Source organism: Trachinotus anak, unplaced genomic scaffold (genome assembly GCF_046630095.1).
Source record: "Trachinotus anak isolate AG129_WGS33_773 ecotype Australia unplaced genomic scaffold, CSIRO_AGI_Tana_v1 ptg000032l, whole genome shotgun sequence".
Lineage (NCBI taxonomy): Eukaryota > Metazoa > Chordata > Actinopteri > Carangiformes > Carangidae > Trachinotus > Trachinotus anak.
This window is the reverse complement of record NW_027273883.1, coordinates 12,247,263-12,265,866: the sequence shown is the minus strand read 5'-3', so window position 1 is coordinate 12,265,866 and position 18,604 is coordinate 12,247,263. Positions and strand designations below refer to the sequence as shown.

At 41.8% G+C, this 18,604-nt stretch overlaps 1 protein-coding gene across 2 annotated transcripts in view; it reads left to right on the top strand.

Moving 5' to 3' along the window:
- adamtsl4 (ADAMTS-like 4) overlaps positions 1-18,332 on the top strand; it is a 35,266-nt gene extending 16,934 nt beyond the window's left edge. For both annotated transcript variants that reach the window (XM_071469211.1, XM_071469212.1), the window contains exons 5-17: positions 1,391-1,493; positions 8,189-8,328; positions 8,795-8,999; positions 9,479-9,663; positions 10,784-10,937; positions 11,899-12,183; positions 12,359-12,488; positions 13,264-13,468; positions 14,205-14,378; positions 14,467-14,646; positions 15,005-15,184; positions 15,369-15,516; positions 15,604-18,332. In XM_071469211.1, the coding sequence (XP_071325312.1) occupies positions 1,391-1,493; positions 8,189-8,328; positions 8,795-8,999; positions 9,479-9,663; positions 10,784-10,937; positions 11,899-12,183; positions 12,359-12,488; positions 13,264-13,468; positions 14,205-14,378; positions 14,467-14,646; positions 15,005-15,184; positions 15,369-15,516; positions 15,604-15,734 (2,220 nt within the window). In that variant the 3' untranslated portion in view covers positions 15,735-18,332. The remainder of the gene's footprint in view (positions 1-1,390; positions 1,494-8,188; positions 8,329-8,794; positions 9,000-9,478; positions 9,664-10,783; positions 10,938-11,898; positions 12,184-12,358; positions 12,489-13,263; positions 13,469-14,204; positions 14,379-14,466; positions 14,647-15,004; positions 15,185-15,368; positions 15,517-15,603) is intronic.
- The last annotated feature ends 272 nt before the right edge of the window (positions 18,333-18,604 follow it).

Below are 18,604 nucleotides of genomic sequence, written 5' to 3'. Positions count from 1 at the left end.
AAAATGTACTTAAAGGAAGTGTTTGATATTTTTGCAACTGTGCTTATCCACCACTCTCATATCTGTCCATTGAATATGAAGCTACTTAATGAGCCTCAGAGGTGTTTGTATTTGGATTTTATTACCTGTGGACACAACCATGCTAGCTGTTTCCATCCTTTTTTATGCAAAGCTAAGCTAAGCGATTTGTATGATAAGATTTTTAATCTTAATGCACCCAGGCATTCATCTGAAAACTAACTAATAGATTTAGCTCAGTTAAAAGTAGTGGAGTAAGAGGAGGCACAGCAGTGCTTTGAGCTACATGCTAACATACTCATAATGACGATGCTGAAGTTAAGCAAGTAAAATGTTTACTGTTTTGACTATTTTAGGATTTTTAATGGCCTAATATTATGTGCTAATATGTTGCTAATTAGCAATAAACACAAAGCACAATTGACGATGAGAGGAATGTCAGTATTTATGCAGGTGTTTCGACGTAAAGCAAAGAACTGGACAAAATTTAATTTTCACCTTATGGTGACACTGGATGAAAATTCATTAAGGATTCATCCTCTTGGGAACGAAAATACAAAATTTCATAGCAATCCATACTTTGGACAAAAGTAGGGAACTGACAGACAGACATGGCCATGCATAGAGCCACGCATGGCTAAAAAGTATATTCCTTCTGAAATGTAGTGGCGTTGTAGTTATGGTATGAAGTAGCATAAATTGGAAAGTAAAGTGCAAAAATTATACTTAAGTACAGTACTGAAGCAAATGCACTCTGTTTTGTCACTGAGCTATGCCCCAGTCCGGGTATAGCTCAGTGAGTTATAGTCAGTACAGTAAAAACCAGCAGATGCCCTGATGTTACAGCTGTTGTTTAAGTGCAGGTATGCTAAAACTCTTTCCACTGTACAGCTCCATAAGGACTCTGCTTGAATGCACAAGTAGCTCACACAGACACACACACACACACACACACACACACGAGAACACGTGCTCACACAGTCACTAGCATTCTGTGGTCATGCACTGAGAGCCACGATGGATTTATGTGAGCAGCCGCTTCCAAAAAATCCATTATTTCCATATGTTTCTAATATACTCGCTGACTGCCAAAAGCAGCATGGAGGCTATGTATGTGTGTGATTGAGTATGTGTGTGTGTGTGTGTGTGTGTGTGTGTAAGGGTATGGCGTGTTTGCGCTTACCTCTATGATCTCAAGTTAATTCTCCTCTTTTTTATTAGTTCTCTTTCCTCGCCTTTTACTTGCCACAATCCACTCCACCCTTACTCATCTGGGGACAGGTTTACTAGCTGGGTGAGTTCATATTAGTTCAATGTGTGGCACCGAATTTTTTAACTTTTCTCTCTGTCTCTCTCTGTTTTTGTCCTCCAGGTATGTGGAGGAGGTGCTTTGGACTCCAGAGCGGAGCAGTGTGCGGCATTTAACACCCAGGAGTTCATGGGTCGCCTCTACAACTGGGAACCTTTCACTGAGGGTGAGGACTGAGTTAACACACACACGGTAGTTAAGGCTTTAGCTGCACAATGCTTCAATGTGATAATAGGCTTATAGAAGAGAAGGGGGGGTGAAATAGCATCGGTAAAATGTGTGTTTAAGTGAGTTAAATGTTGCTCTGGTATTAGTAAGTCTTGGCAGGCCTCGATCGCATGCCCAACCCACCACAATCCCCTCCTCTTATTGGAGCAGGCCTACATCGTCGAGGGTGGTGAGAGGAAAAGAGAATGACTGGAACTCAGTCCGCTTTTCTTCTTTGCACAAAACACTCTCCCTCCTTTCTTTTTCCTCTCATTTGTTCAACATATTCCTTTCTCCCGTCCTCTCCTGCCAAGCTTCTCCTCCCTGCTCTGACTAAGCACACAGATTCCTATTGGGTGAGATAAAGAAAGAAAGCAAGCGAAAGACAGAGAGAGGGAGGTGAGAGGTGATGAGATGCAAGTGCTTTGTCACATGACCACTGGGAGCAAAGGGAGACAACATGGCGTTTGTGTGTATGTGCGTGTGTGTGTGTGTGTGTGTTCATGTGTTTATCCCTATGTGTGATTTTCTCCATGTGTGGTTATACGTGTTTGTTTACTTTCTTGTTAAGTGTACAATAGTTCAGCGCAGTGGAGATTGTGTCTGTTTATCTTTGTTTTCCACTGCCGGAGGGGAAGAAAGGGAAAGAGAGAAAACACTAAACAGATATTTGAGGAATTTGACGGAAAAGGAAGAGTGGATAGAGAGAATATTACAAACATGGAGGTTTGGGGGAGTGAGGGGGGCAGAGAGATGAGAGAAACACAGCTGTGAAGTGATATCAACAGTGTTCGTCATTAGACTTAGAAATATGTCTCTGGACCTCAGTGTATTTACAGTACAACTTTATTGGCAAGTGCTGACAATGAGGATGAATGGCTTAATGGAGCTGAGATAATATGTGGAAAAAATGTTTGCACATGTATGTTTGTGTATCCGTCTGTGATAACAGTATCAGCTGGCTGAAGCTCCCCAACACACTCAGTGTGAGAGCGCAGAGCCAGAAATACTAGATCAGCAACACAACTCAACCTCATGCGTTTGATTTTATTCTTTCTCAAAACAACACATGCATAACACAATTGTCCAAATATACATAATGTGCAAAACTAAAAACAGAGATTCCCACAAACAGTATTTTAAATTGTAGCGCGACAAGATAAAATTACTACAAGTTAAAGCTGCACACATCAGTGTTTTTATATTAACAATAGGTCGGACAAAAAGGGTTGCTCATACTGAGGAACCCACCGAGAATTATTACCCAAGTCTGCGGTTCCCACTTTCGACAAAATGTTTTTTGTTTTCTAGCCCACAACTTTACTGTTATGGTTCACTGCTCCCATCAACCCCTTCCCATCTTCAGCTGCAACAGACAGCTGTTTACAGTGAAACACACCCTAAACACTGTACACAACCTGCTCAGCTCCAAACTGCCGACAGATGAAGTTAGTGATTTGGGCTGGTAGAGACCAAAAACAGAGCTATAAGAGGGGACATATTGGACTTACAGTCATCATTAGCTTTTGTGTTGGAAAAAGTAACCTGATTGGAACATCTGTTTTTGTGTAATTTAGTGAATATAATTGCTGACAAATTTAGAAATTAATGACAGTAAAATGTAATATTGCCTTAAAATGACCATTTACATAAGTTATTTCCATTACAGCGTGTGCTGTGCTGTTAGCTTCCCTGCTTTGTCCAAGAGAGCACAGGACGTCAAACTCTTTTTATGTCTTTTGGACTTATCAGAGCAAACTGAGGGCAGTTTTGAGGCTAGAGGCAGATCTAGACGATGCATGCTGTACATCTGTACCAGTAGTCCTCACCAGGGTATCAGCTGGAGTCAGACTGTCTGCATAAACACACAGGGGCTTTCCTTTTACCCACCACCCCTGTTTTTGTGTTTTTGTGAGAGGAAAGAGTGAGATTACTGTATTCATCCTGAACTGAGCCGCTCTTAAATTTTCTCTATCTGCTGTGCGTCCTTGCCCTCTGCTCTAGTCAGGCTTATTTTATAACCACTGTGTCCTTGAGAGATCTGGTGAGATGAAGAGAGGACTGGACAGAGAGAGAGAAGGGGAGGAAAAACAGACACAACCTCTGACAGGGGTCTGTGAGGTTTTTTTTTTTTTTTTGGCCAAAAGAAGCCACCAAATGGCAGATGTCACATTTATTGGAAACTGTTATAAGCATCTACCCCATCAAAGTACAACTCTGATGGGGTAGATACAGTACTGTATGTGTCAAAACTATTTACAGATGACGTCAACTGGGTCCCGACACACTCGATCTGTGCTGAAGATGATCTTTTTCCACTCTGCTAAGTAAACTGTATCACACTGTTTACCTATTCTCATTGGCTGCAACCCAGACCTTCATATCAAGCTTCAGCTGGAGGCTGCGAGGAGTGTGTGTGTTTTGAATAGTGTATTAGTCTCCAGCTGCACTCATCTGTTTAGGACTTTGTACAGTACTGCATATATTTACGTTGAACTATGCTGCTCTTGCTTCTGAGTGTGTGATTCTCTTGCCTCCAAGGTGACAGTCTTGTTGTATAAGTAGTGCTAAGTATTGTGGCCTATAGTTTGGACCTGAAAGCTTATACTGTAAAGCTGCCAGTGCGGTTATAAACCACAGAAGTGACAGTCCAGACTAATTTCCCCCTACAAGCTCAGCTCTGAAAGCAGTACCTCAGTTTTGTAATTGCTGCACGTGCAGGTGTTGTTTTACTTGAATATTCCCATTTTTTCAGGCCTCATCCCCGCTCTGCACACCCATCATCCCCTCTTCCTGTCCCACTGCCTCCCTCTTTCTGTCTCCCTGTTGAAGTTTGTTTAGATGGAGAGATAATGGGGAAGTATATTTAGACAACATATATTCCACTGTCTGAACACTAAGCTCAGAGAGGGAGAGAGAGACAGTGGAAGAGAAAGAGAGGCCAGAGATCGAGGGAAAAAGAAACAGAGAAGTAGCTAGAGACAAATGAGAGATAACGACCAAAATAGCGAGGAATGATTAAGGGTGACTTAGGAGCTGGAGAGTGCTCAAGCATGACTCCAGGACAGGAATCAAAAAGAGGAGATGGAGCATGAGGGAGATGAGGATGGAAAAAAAAAACAGAGTGGGAGAGAGAGAGAGAGACAGAGAGGCAGAGAGTACATGAGTGGCAACACGTCTCCCAGTTTTAGCTCCCCGTCTCTTTTCTGCCACTGTCTCCAGTCTAATCTCTCAAAGATAACTATGACAGACGGAAAGAGAGAAGGGTGGAGAGAGGGAGGGTGGGAACTGCCTCGCTTTTCTTTTTCGCTTTCTTTCTAAATATGCACTGTATATCTGCCCCCCCCCCCCCCCCCCCCCCCCCCCCCCCGCAGTTATCAGACAGTGGCAAAAGAATGGTAGTAAACAAGTGGCAGCAGCAGCACTGAAAAATAAAGTTTGGCTTATTTGGATAGCATAACTAGCATAACTAATAAGAGTAAGATTTGTGTGTTAATTGAAATCAATCAAATTAATTAGTAAAATCAATAAAAATTTATAATTACATTGATTATTTGTCTCCTTTTCAGGTAAAATACCATCAGAGTAAAGCAGATTACAGGTGGCCTCTGACGATCCAAGTCACCTTGAGCTGTCACTCAATATTAGGAGTTTGAATATACTGTATATCATCTTTATTTTTTAAATAGCTACTGATGGCTTTTTCTAAACGAAAGCCGTTTTGGCTTCACATTGTTTTAAATCAATTTCTTCTTTGTGTCACTGGAGAGCAAGACAACACCCCTTCACTCCTCTTCTTTCTCCACATCACACCAGAGAGTTTCCACAAATGCTGACAATATGCTGTTTCTTTTCTAATGTTTCATATGATCTCTCACCGTGTTTTGGAAACATTGACAGAATTCATTAAGCTCTGATATGTCTGCTGCACCACTGAACCCGTCACTGCTCCCTAAGCTCTTGCAAAGTTATTATAGGATGTTGGAGCAGAGGTATACCCATACTAAAGGACCACTTCTACATTTACAAAGTTTATTGATAAGCAAACTGCTGTACCTAGTTGTGTATTACCTTGACTTCCCTACAAGCTTGTGGAAAGATAAACATCCAGTCTGGGTCAGTTGCTTCACGTGTATTACTTCCTCACAACTTCCACCCACTTAGTGAGATAAAATGCACTCGGTACTGACCTTACATGTTTGGTCAGGCAAACAACCATGGCTCAAAGGCACAAAACTGAACATGGTTGCTTGTTTGAACTGCAGTATTTTTTTGTCAGGACTCACAACATATCTGCTCCCTGATGCAAATACACAGTATTCTAGAAGAATGTCTACAGTAGGCTTCTTTTTGCCATTAAATTCGCTCTGCTCTCCCACTGAAATACTTTCACACCTTATTCCTCTGTTTGGGTTGTGTCCTACTGAAATGTAAACCCACAAAACAATGAAATGGCATCTTAACAGTCCAGTTTTACTAATCCCTCTCCTCTGTCTGGGGGTTTTCAATCTTTTATCATTTATGTTGACTTGTGTACTACTTGTGTTACACCTGGCAAAGTGTTGTTGTATTTCCAGAAATTCAAGGAACTTCATCAATTCTCTGAAAGCATATGGAGTCCCTTTGAGTTCACTTAATACTACACAGCTTTTGAATTCTCCCTTGGACACACAAGGTTAAAGCAGGGATCTGGTATTTGACCTTTAGTCTTTGTTCTTGGCCATCTCCTGTGAACCCCTTGACTTTGAAGGCGGTAGGAGCTTTGGGCTGTTTGCTGGCGATGCCTTATTGCACTGAGAGGAAATCTTTCCATGGTGAAACAATCTTCAGTGTTATTGTATGAAAATTTAGTGGCACCGATCTAATATCAGAACCACAATTAGATTCTTTTAAAATGTCAGATTGTTTCACAAAATAAAGATTTTTGGAAGGAAACTTCTGTTTTCAAGGACAGAATAATAAAACAGTGGAATAGTTTCTGACCACCACACTGTCATGCAGTTCATATTTATATAGAATTTAACAGTGGGTACATTTTTGTCTATATCTGTTAGAGAAATGTGACACCACAATGGGAAGTCACAATTTCAGAAGCACAGAAATTGTCCTTTCAACCCCTGAACTCCCAGTGACAGAAACCCCTCCCTCCCATCTGCAACTTAATGTATGACCCCTTACTCAGGCTATGAGCTAATGTCTTTAGCTCAATTACACACAAACACAGCTCTGTACACACACAGACACAAACACCAGCTATGCCTGAAGCCTTTAACCCCTGTCTCACCCCCAATCTCTTACCTCAGAGTGACTGTTGAGCAGTGCAGCCACTCATTGTCCCGTCCTGACTTTATCACCCAGTTGTTATCTTGTTCTGCCTTTGCTAAAGGAATAGCTCTACAATTTTGGAGAGATGCTTATTCACTTTATTTCTGCAAGAAACGAGAAGATTGATATCCAGCCATCCATTCATTCAATATCCAGGTATAGTTTTGTTTTTTGGTGAAAAGCCTAAATGGGATTTATTGTTAGGAAGAAGCCCTGTGAGCTTTTTAGCACGGAAGGTCTGAGAATTCCTCTGACTGCAGGGAGGCACTTAGTATCTCTGTTAGAAATAGGTTGATTGACTCTTATTATTGGTGAAAAGTTAAAAAGACTCATCTATGAAGCGGAAGGCCTGTCATACAAAAATCTGTGCATTTCGTTTTTCACCTTTGCTAAATTTTGATGTTAAAAAACGAAATAAAAGGAACGATCCCATTGATCCAGATGTACAAACCCTTCTTGCGCCTCAAAGATTGATATCCATCTCATGTTTAAGTGTTAAGTATGGAGCTGGAGGCAGGATTTGGTTAGCATAGCTTAACATAAAGACTGGAAGCAGGAGGTAACAGTTACCTTGACTTTATCTATAGTTGAAAATATACACCTGCCAAAAGACTCACTAAGTAATCTTCTCTGTACACCACAGAAATGTTAAATGTTTGTGGGTTTCAAGGGAGTTACAAACACAGGATTGTTACAGTTCTTCTCATTTTCCCAAAACTGTGAACTATTCCTTTAAACCCGTTTACTGCGTTTCACCATGTGGACACACTCCTCTTACTTTCTACACATATTTTTCTTGTACCTCATCCCTATTCCCCTGTGAGATCCTCTGTATTCTCAACTTGTCTGTTTGTCTTCCTATTCTCCAAGTGCAAGGACTATTAGTTTCCTCTTTTACCTTAAAGCAATCTTCTCTTTCTCTGACTCTTCCCCTCTGTTCCCTTTTTCCATGTACATGTCTTCCTGTAGTGTGCGCCCGTTGGGTTCCTCTCATAAATCTAACCTTTCTCAAGCTTGTGTTTGCACTTATGGGTATGCATCTCCTGGGAAGGTCCAGCAGTCAGTGCACTTGAACAAGTGAACAGCAGGGGAAATAGCTACCGTAATCGCTCTCTGACTGTCTGACAGTCATATGTTATATGGTCTGACCTCGGTTTCCTGGCCACATGGAAAGACGTTCATCACCCAGCTGCGACTTCTCCTCGCCAGGCAGGCGCACAAAGACACAGCACAGAGTCATACACAGTCACAGTCACACAAACCTAAGACAAACATATATGTTGTGCAATAATCCTAATAATCCCACTGTGCTCTGTTTCTGTGTTGCAGTTGGTGCGGACAAGCAGTGCGAGCTGACCTGCAGACCTGCCAGCTATCGTTTCTACGTTCGTCAGGCCGAGCGTGTCAGAGATGGGACTCCCTGCTTCAACGTCAGCTCAAATGACGTTTGTGTAGAAGGACAATGTCTGGTGAGTGCATGTGTGAGATTTTTGCTTCAGGTGTCTGAGTCCAAGTCCCTCCTGTCTAGCCAGGAGTTGACAAAGTCCAGAACCTGGCTCGCTTAGACTCACGTCTGGAGGCTGATTTAAGCCTGGCATTCAGATTCGGAGTGTCTCCAGTATTTTTTATTTCCCTAGTCTGGGCCTCTTTTCTCTGTATCTTTCCCTCTTTCTTTCATTTGCAATCTCACTCTCTGATTTCACCCTCATTCCACCCCCCTGTTTCTGGCAGAAGTCTGGCAAGCAGCAGTTACCAATCTGCACAAACAACGGTGACATAAACACTGGCAATCGAGGTGAAATGTCAACAAGAGTGGAATAGCCATTCTCAGCTCTGTCCCCACTCCTCCTCCCACATCTCCCTTGTTCCCCTACCCCACTTTCCCCCCATTGTCTGACCCATCACTCACATCTTTTCACGTTCTTCTCCTGCCAGACGGAGGGCTGCGATGGGATACTGGGCTCCGGCTCTGTGATTGACAAGTGTGGAGTGTGTGGTGGGCGGGACACCTCCTGTCGAAAGGTGACAGGAAGCTTCCAAAATGTCACGGTTCCTCTTGGTTACCACAAGATCCTGGACATCCCACCTGGAGCTACATTCATTAACATCACGGAGAGACGAGCAAGCCCTAACTACCTGGGTAAGATGTAATAGACACAAAAATCCACACACACACACACACACACACACACACACACACACACACACACACACATGCATTTTAAGAGCACTTGAATAATACTATCTGCAGCTCCAATAAAAGTGAGATGCTGGCAAGGAAATTGTAGATTTGGGAATGAGATTTGGCCCATGAGCATGTGTGTGCTGGTTAAGACTGTAAATTTTGTGGCCTTGCAGACTCAGGGCAAATAAAGCTAGTATTGTTAGAGCCCAAAAGGAGCCAGTGAAGTGTGCATGTGTGAGTGTTTGTCTTGCCAGCTCCCTGTTTGGTAATGAGACAGCACTCCAGAGTCTGTGTTTGTCAGTCTTAGAGTGTGTTTGAGGGTTGTTTACGGGGGTTTCCTAAGAATTCACCACTGTGTTGACTAAACAAGGTCAAAATAAGTAAAGAACACTTCAATCACGATCTGACCCTCCAACCCCCACTAATTTCTCCAGCCATGAGGAGTGGCACAGGGGCTTCAGTGGTGAACGGGCGTTGGGCTGTGGATCCTCCGGGAGATTACCAGGCAGGGGGGACAACCTTCACCTACACCCGACCTAGGGCACAGGCAGAGGGGGAGGAAGAGAAAGGAGAGTCCCTCAAAGCCCCAGGACCCACCACCACACAGCTACAGCTATATGTAAGTACTGGAACACAGGAAGGCATTTATTTTAACCCTGTAAGTAAACATGAACCAGGGCATGACAAAATTAAGTTAATGATAAGAATCATACACAAACATTAATGTGTACACAGAGTATGTTACATCTATAGAAACATTGTTGTACACCTCAAGGCTATGCTCTCCTGCTCTGTGTCAAGATCCTCCAGATAGTCAGCATTATTTTGGCATTATATTGGAATAAAGACAGTTACACTGATGCTTAGCCTGAGCCACATCAGACTATCCATGGCTTAATAATAATAACTCTAACCTCAGGCTAAGATCTTATTAAAGAACAGGAGTCATGTGTAGCTTTACATCCAGTACCCACAGGGCAGGAGGAGGTAAAAACAGCAAGCATCCACTGAAGCCAGAGTTTGATCTCCCCTAGAGTCACATGCATTTTTAAGGCTTAGTGGGATATAGAAATAAGACTGAAGGTCTGTAACCACGCCAGCGGCACTGTGAGGCTGTAATGCTCATTACACATTGGAAAAGAAATTGTTGGATGGATTAAAATAGAAAGACAAGTCTTCTATCTGTAGATCATAGCTGCTGCTGGGAAATCAAATGTTTGGGGCACCCATATAGCTATGAGGTGAAGACAGTGAGCATGAACTGCAATGTCCCCGGGTCAAGTGTGGCCAGGACCCTTTGTTCTATTTCTTTCTCCCTTTTGTCTATACCACATATCTATCATAAAGGTTTATAAAAGCCAAAGAATACTTTTCAAAGTTTGGTCTGTGGGTGGTGCCACAGGAAAAGCCTTGCTATTACCTAAATCAAGTGGTTTCTCCTCTAAACACAAGAACATCTCATTGCTGGCAAAATATAGCAAAACAAAATGTTGTTGCCATGAGACTCCTCCTGATTAAGTTTAGATGACCTTTACTATGTTAAGTCTTGTAGATGGCCTGCAGGAACACATAGTGACAAGCATACACCCTTCTGAGGCATCCCACAGCGTGACACTGAATTCTTATAGCTCCTCCTGACCTCTGAACTCCCTGTGAAGAACTCTTTTGGGATGTTTCTTGTCACTGGCTTCTTTTCACTTCTAGTTATGTCTGCTCTCTCTCCTTTGTTTGGTCTGCAGATCATTTTCCACAAGGAGAACCCAGGCATCGACTATGAGTTTTACATCCCTGTGGAGAAGAAGGAGGCAGAGAGGGAGAGGGTGACGGAGAGAGAGAGGGAGACGCCCAGAGAGAGGCCGAGGGAGAGAGAGCCAGCGAGGGCACCCCTCCGAAGTACGTCTGTGGCAAACTCGTCTTTCTGTGCTCCTCTCCTCTGTTTGGCAAACATTTTCACAGCCACTGCATGGAACATGCAGCAGCAGAGACAGAGGCAGGACATACAGTGCATTCAGAGAGTATTCAGACCACTTTGCCATGACACTTGAAATTTGGCTCAGGTGCCTCCCATTTCCCATTTTTGACAATGCACATTAGAGCTAAAAACCAAGCCATGAGGAGGAAGGAAGTGCCTGCAGAGCTCAGAGACAGGATTGTGTAGAGGCATGGGAAATGGGAGGCACCTGAGTTAAATTTCAAGTGTCTCAGCAGAGGGTCTGAATACTTATGTCAATGTGATGTTTCAGTTTTTCATTTTTAATGAATTGCAAAAAATTCTAAAATTCTGTTCTTGCTCTGTCATTACGGGGTATTGAGTGTACATTGATGAGGGAATTTATTTATTTATTTATTTATTTTTGGATTTCAGCAAAAGACTGCAACATATCAAACCCTAAAAGGTGGCAGAATTGAAAACTGAATCAAATTGAAGACTTCTAGATTCATTCTTTCCAAATTACTCAAGGAAACATCAGCTCATATCCTTGGAGAGTGATTGATGTGTTTATGGATTGGGATGGGTGTGGTTGTGGGCCAAGTGGGAGGGATTACTGTATAAGTGTGCTTGCGTGTTTGTGTATGACCTAGATGGGAGGCTATCTGGTCCACATGTTCACTGTCATGAGACCCTGACCTCATCATGACAACATTAGCCTCTGACTCACTGGCGTCCTCCTTTTCTCAGTAATTCAACATTCGTGTTTTGCCCCTTTCCTCACGCTTTATCTCTCTTTGCTCCTCCTCCTCCTCCTCCTCCTCCTCCTCCTCATGTCTGTTTCTCAATCATTGCCTCTATCTTCCATCTTTCCTGCCCTTTCTAATTTTTCTTTATGTACGTCTATTTTTTCTTCTCTCCCAGGTCCTCTCACTGTCTCAGTAGAAGACCCTCCGCCTGCTACTCTCCCTCTTTCGGTCTCTACCTTCCCCTCCTCCTCCTCCTCCTCCTCCTCTTCTTCTTCCTCCTCCTCCATGTTTCCCCCTCCATCCTCAGACCGGTGGGCGCCTGACAGGTTGCGTCCTCGAGGATCTGCACCCAACAGAAACGCTCGGATCCCCCCTCGCACTGACCTGCCACCAGACACTCAGCCACCATTTGTTTGGAGAAGAGGTGGACTCACAGATTGTTCTGCTTCCTGTGGCAAAGGTCAGATTCTGATAAGACACATACATCGTCATAGATGTGTCATTTTTAAATTGATTGCCCTGTACACAAAACCTGCTTCTTTTCTTACTTTGAATTACGTGATGTCTCCCTCCTGTGGTCGATGGGTGTAAGCACGAGAACATGGAGCTAAAGCCCTCATCAATCTGTCCTGCAGGATCTCAGCATAGAGTGATCCTGTGCATAAACCGTCATACAGACGAGGAGGTCCCAGAGAGCAAGTGTGACTCTGCGGCCAAACCTGTTCCGGAGGAGGAGCCTTGTAACACACACCCCTGCCCGCCATTGTGAGCTAATGCACAGTTAACCTAGAAAGAAATGCACATTATATAGACTTTGCTTTTCTGTTTTTATCTGCAAAAAAATCTACTTTCCAGGAAATGAAAAAAAAGTATTTTGCCACAGAATTTTTCATAGCTGATAATTCACTGCACAAAAACCAAGTTATTTTTGTCTCACAGCAAGTTTAACTTTTCTTGATTCAAGTGGAGCAATCTGCCCAAATTCTTGAAACAAGTTGATTTCTACCTAAACACTTTGGCATTAGATTTTTAGGTAGTAATGTAATTCATTGACAAATTGTAACCCATTTGTTTAGACTGACTTTAGTTTGTGCCTTTTTAAAACTGAGAATGATGCTGACTATGATGAACTGATGAATTGATCATCAGATCATTATTATCATTATATCAGATTGTTATGATTGGAAACAAGTGGCCGAAGTGAAAGTAATGAAACATTCAAAAATCTAAAAATGTAATCGTTACATTTGGAAATTGTTGGACATCATGATCATTGTGTGCATAGATGATTTACAAGTATGATTTGTAATTTGTAAGTGGACTGAAATATGCAAAAACCTAAATTTAAACAAATGGCATAAAGCAGCATCTGCAGTGTCAAAATATGGATGAAAGTAATTTTGTAGTTTTTCTACATAAACAAACTTTAATATCTGTAAAGGATTATTTAGATAGTAAAGACATTTGACCATGTGATTTTCCACTAACGTTTACCTTTAATTTGTCCCTCTCTTTGTCTCCTTCACTGTTTGTATGATAGCTGGGAGGCCAGTGCATGGTCAGAGTGCAGTGTGTCCTGTGGCCCCGGGGTGCAGCAGAGGCAGCTGCAGTGCAGACAGAGCTTTGGGGACCGTTCCACCATGGTCCACCCACAGCGCTGTGCCAACCTCACCCCACCAGAGTCCACACAGGCCTGCCAACTCCGCCTCTGCTCCCACTGGGAGGTCAGCTCCGACTGGAGCACGGTAGGTCCACAACATTAGTATATGACTGGGAACTGTATGTGCTCATATGTCAACAGACATGGTTACAAGAGGACTGTATCTCAGTATCTGTAAATATAACACAGACAGAAAGAGAGCAAGAGGGTGGGGTCCAGTTTAAAAAAAGCATGAGTGGTTTCTATCATAAATTTAAAAATCCTTCATTAGGTCAGTCTATGAGTATGTGCTTACTTTTCAAGCCAGAGACTACTGCACACTGTGTGCCATGAGTTGGGTTGCAGCAAATCATTTAAAAGAATGTTCAACTCTTTTTTTTTTGTTTTGTTTTTTTGTTTTTTTGTTTGTTTGTTTTTTTTTATTAGTTACACATTTTGGGATAAATTAAGTTTTATAATAATTATGAATCATAAGAAAAGCACACAGTGCTCTGAATTTGTGAAACCAACAAACAACTGTTTATGGTTTTACATGACAAATGATCTTTAACACGGTTTCATAATTTTATTTTCTCATTTCTGTTTTGTGCTCTGTATTTGCTTTATGCCTATGTTTCTGTTGTTACTGCTGTACACCCAATTGGCTTTTGGGAACAAATAAAGTCATTAATTGATTGATAATCAACCATCAGCCTTTTTTGTCAACTAGGATTTGATCTACTCTAGATTGCAAACGAGGTCATGGGAATTTTAATGATTTTGTGCCCTTCCTCTCATCTGTTTCTTCTCGTTCTTGTTTTTCTCCTCTCTGTCTATCACAGTGCTCAGTGGACTGTGGAGTGGGGAGAAGGACAAGGAGTGTGCGTTGCGTCAGTGATCAAGGCAGCGTGGTGAACGACAAGGAGTGCAACTCCAGGCTCCGTCCACAGGGAAGTGAGGAGTGCAACATGGGACCCTGTGTAACCAACTGGTACTTCACTGACTGGTCCAAAACTGTGAGTAACACACATACACAGACACAAAGGGAGGAAAACAGCACTTCACAGTAATCCTCAACACGATCTTCCACTTTGTGTCCCTCAGTGTTTGGCGCAGTGTGGTCCCGGGGTGCAGAGGAGAGAGGTGGTGTGTCTGACTCGAGGAGGGGTCAGAGAGGGTGTAGGAGGAGGGGACTGTGTTGGGGAGAAGCCGGCAGAGATGAAGGCCTGTAATGGGGGTCCTTGCGTGCCAACAGCCATGTGGTACAGCAGCCCCTGGACGCAGGTAGGAAGGAGGGAATAAAGAAGGAAAGAAATACATAGACATACTTTGTTTTTGTTTTTTTAATTATGTTTCTTTATCTAGTTTTAGTCAAAGACCAAAATTATACATTTTCAGTAAATAGTGCTGACTTTGTGCTGGAATTCAAACTTTCTGTCTGTAATTTACCATTTAACTTTATTTAACTTTAATTTGTGATTATATAGTATTTTGTGTCACCTTGCATCTTATTCAATCTGTCTTTATTGTATACTAAGGTTTTCTTTCTTTATTTTGAAGTAGTGTAGCACTTATTTTGACGTGAATACAGCTCCTGTATTCCTGGTGTAGGTTGTATGACTGATTTTTGATCTTTTTCTAGTGCAACGTCCCATGTGGAAATGGGACTCAGCGCCGAGACATCATTTGTGTCCACAAGATGGGGAATGATTTTACCGTTGTACCAGCCAATGAGTGTGCTCATCTGGACAAGCCTGCTGCAGTCCAGGAGTGTGAGATGGGGGAGTGTCAGCCACAGTGGTTCATGACAGAGTGGAGCGCGGTGAGAGACGAGGGGAAATGAACAAGGAAGTGGGAATAAAATGTTGAAAATTGAAGTTACAGGACAGAAGAAGCATAAGCGTCCAGGACAACTCTAGTACAAGTCTCTGAAGCTTCTTGTCATATTGTGTGCTAGTCACAACAAATTATTGACTCTCTTTGTGTGTCTCTGCCTTTGTTCTCAGTGCTCACGTTCTTGTGGGAAAGGCTTACAGATGAGGGAGGTACGGTGTCTAACACCAGACAAAAAGCACAGCCTTGAATGTGATTCCAACACCAAACCTGAACAGGAGCAAATCTGCAACACAATACCGTGCAGTCCACAAGTCTCAGGTTGGTGTGCGCTTTGATGTGACAGTGCATTTATGTGTGTCTTGGCTTTCTCCCTACCAGCATCTCTCTCCTCCTCTTTAATCACAGATGAGAACTGCCGGGACAGACGCCATAACTGCGTGATGGTGGTGCAGGCCAGGCTGTGTGTCTACCACTACTACAAGACCGCCTGTTGTGCCTCGTGTACCCAGAGTGCTCAGCGTGCCAAGAGGCAATGATCTGCCAAGCTCAGACAGCCCAGGTGTGCAGGAAGTCGGGGATTAGGTCAAAAGGGCTGATCACCCCTTAAATGACGAGTCTGTAGAAATGGACAGCCCAGAGTAGATATGTGATGGCATGATGTTCAGATAACATTCAGCTATTTTCTCCTGAGTCTTCAGGTAAAACACTGTGAAAGCAGCCAGTTCCTTTTACTAGTTCTCTGTATACAGTTTTACATCGTCTCTTAGAACCACATATTCCACTGAGCTAGTTTCTATTTACTTTGTGCATTAGCTTTAACAGGTTCATGATGTGTCACACAGGGCTGAGTGATGCATTTGCTGTGATTTCCACTCCTGAAGGCTCATTTCTATGGCTGAGAGATGATAATGGAAGGTCCTCACTGAGGACACAGCTGTGGTTCAACAGCGAATTTAGCCTTTGTTAAGATTCCTCCTAATCTACAGGATCTTGAGACAGATTTAGTCAGACATGCATACCACTAATTATGTATTGAACAAATAATTACCATGTGTGCTAGATAAAGTGTTTATACTGTAGTTCTATGTGTGCTGAAGGTCTACTGGAATAGATCTACTGCTGTTCTGTATGCAGCAGATGTCCGCCACTGAGCTACAGTGGCTTACCCCCAACTGAGCTAGAAGGATTTCAATTACATATTGTATGTTGTTTTTTTTCTGTTTGCCAAAAATATTTCCTCAAGAGTCCTCTTATTGTTCAGTTCAGTATTTGGACAGACGAACCAAAGGAGTAGGGTGACCATGGCAGTAAGTGACCAAATAAAATATATCGGAGCAGAAGGACAGAGTCGAGAGGCTTCCTGAACAAGAAGTATATTGGACAGAGATGGTAATCAAGCAGCACAGACTCTGTCCTTCAACGTATTCATGTCAATATACATGTTGGCCTTTTTGAAGAGAGCTGCTGGAGACACCAATAAGGTGTGAAAACTCATAGTTGCAGTTGTGGTTTTACAAAACTAAAGACAATGCTGCTCAATAAATAGATTTTTAAAAATAAATAAAATGATCAAGTGATAAGACTGATGTTGGGTGTATACTTTTCTTTTTTTCAACAAATCACATGGAAATGGTAAAGCCATCAATGTATTAGTCTGCCTCTTAAAACTTTCTGACTTGCCAACCATGTCTCTGGCGGTCTGGCCCAAGTCCACTTGTTCCTGCTGAAGATGTAAATCTTTAAAAAATGGCTCATAGTGGCTCACTATGGCAAATAGTGTATATTTTTCTAAAGGCTCACTAATAGTATACAACAGCTGGGCACTATAAAGAGTGAATTGTGCATTTGGTAGGGAATATTTTCTGTTGTGGAATAACACAGCATTAATACATTGATGAGATTGCTCCATAATAAACTTCAGTGCATATGTTAATCACAATGAAGGAATATGTCTCTCAGTGCAACATTATGATTTTTAACAACAGCAAAGCTCTATAACACAGAAAAATTAGATATGAGAGGCTTTGGATACGCAGCCAATACATCTTAGTTTCATTTCATGTGTAGTTTTGGTCTTTTCATGGGATTTGTTGACAATAAGAAAAACATAATTTAACCACGACCTTGGTGATGCACAGGTTTGGCAACATAAAATGAGTCACTCCTGACTGACCTAATTTTTTATTTTAGTGATCATACAGCACCATGACAAAAAAAACACATCTTAATGTCCTCCTTGTTTGCTCACCTCATCTCAATACATCCTTTCCATCATCACCTTCTTGGGAGGAGAGGATGAATCTGTCCTATGAGAATAGGTGTAGCCAGAATTCAGAAAACCTTATGAAGACTGGGAAAGCTGCTTTCTTACAATCTTTTTTTATTAAGTTCAGTTAGGATATGGATCTAATGCAACCATTCTGCTTTGACCTGAAAGTAAATATTTTGCTTATTGAAGTGGCAACCTCTGTATATGTGTGTAAGTACTCTTTATGCTCTTTCTCTTTCTCTTACACTGACTGTTTTTACTTAACTCTCTTTTTTCTTTTTTCGGCACCTCCCACCAAGAAACATATGCTCACACTCTGCCCACTCAAAAGTGAGGAGAAGTCTGTATATTTGTCAGATATGTTTTAATGTCTATAATTTCTTTTGAACATAGTCGGTGCTTATATTTTATAACTGAGTAGAGTTATCAGAAGTGTTGTTGTAGGCTGCATTTATTCACATCTAATTGTCATATAACGATTGTATTTTGCTCTTGAAAAGTACACATGAACTGTGGATGTTTGATATGGACGTGTGTGTGCATGCATGTGTGTATGGTTGTGTGTTTTGCGATAATGGCTTTGAATGTGTCATTCTTGTCTCTAATCCCTCATAGTAGAAATTACATTTTATATAAAAAACAAAAAAAGGATAGTAATTTATCTATTATCTAAAGAACATGTAATTTATTTTTTTGTTTTAAGAGGCTGTAGCATTTTGTTTTGTTACCACCAGAGTTTATGAGATTGTTATTATTGATACATGGATGGATTCTTTTTTATCATGAAAAAACAAAAAACAGTGTGGAAAAATTATTGAATGAAAACCCTTAATTTGAAATAAAACTTAAACAACGGAGACATAAAGTGGTGTTTCATGTTTTGTTTTTGTTCAGTGAATCAGGTCGATATAGCCCATTTCTCCCAAATGATGGCGCCATTGAGTCTCATACATAAATGACGGGCCCAGTTGTCCTCAGAAATGAGTCTCCTACAGGGTAAATGTCTGTTTTTTGGTGCCAAGTCTGTTGTGAGACCAGTTGTGTCCTTATTGTATTTACCTTTATTTAACAAGTCTTTTAATACACACACACACTCAATATCTGTTTGTTAAAATAGAGCTGGCTGAAATGGCACAG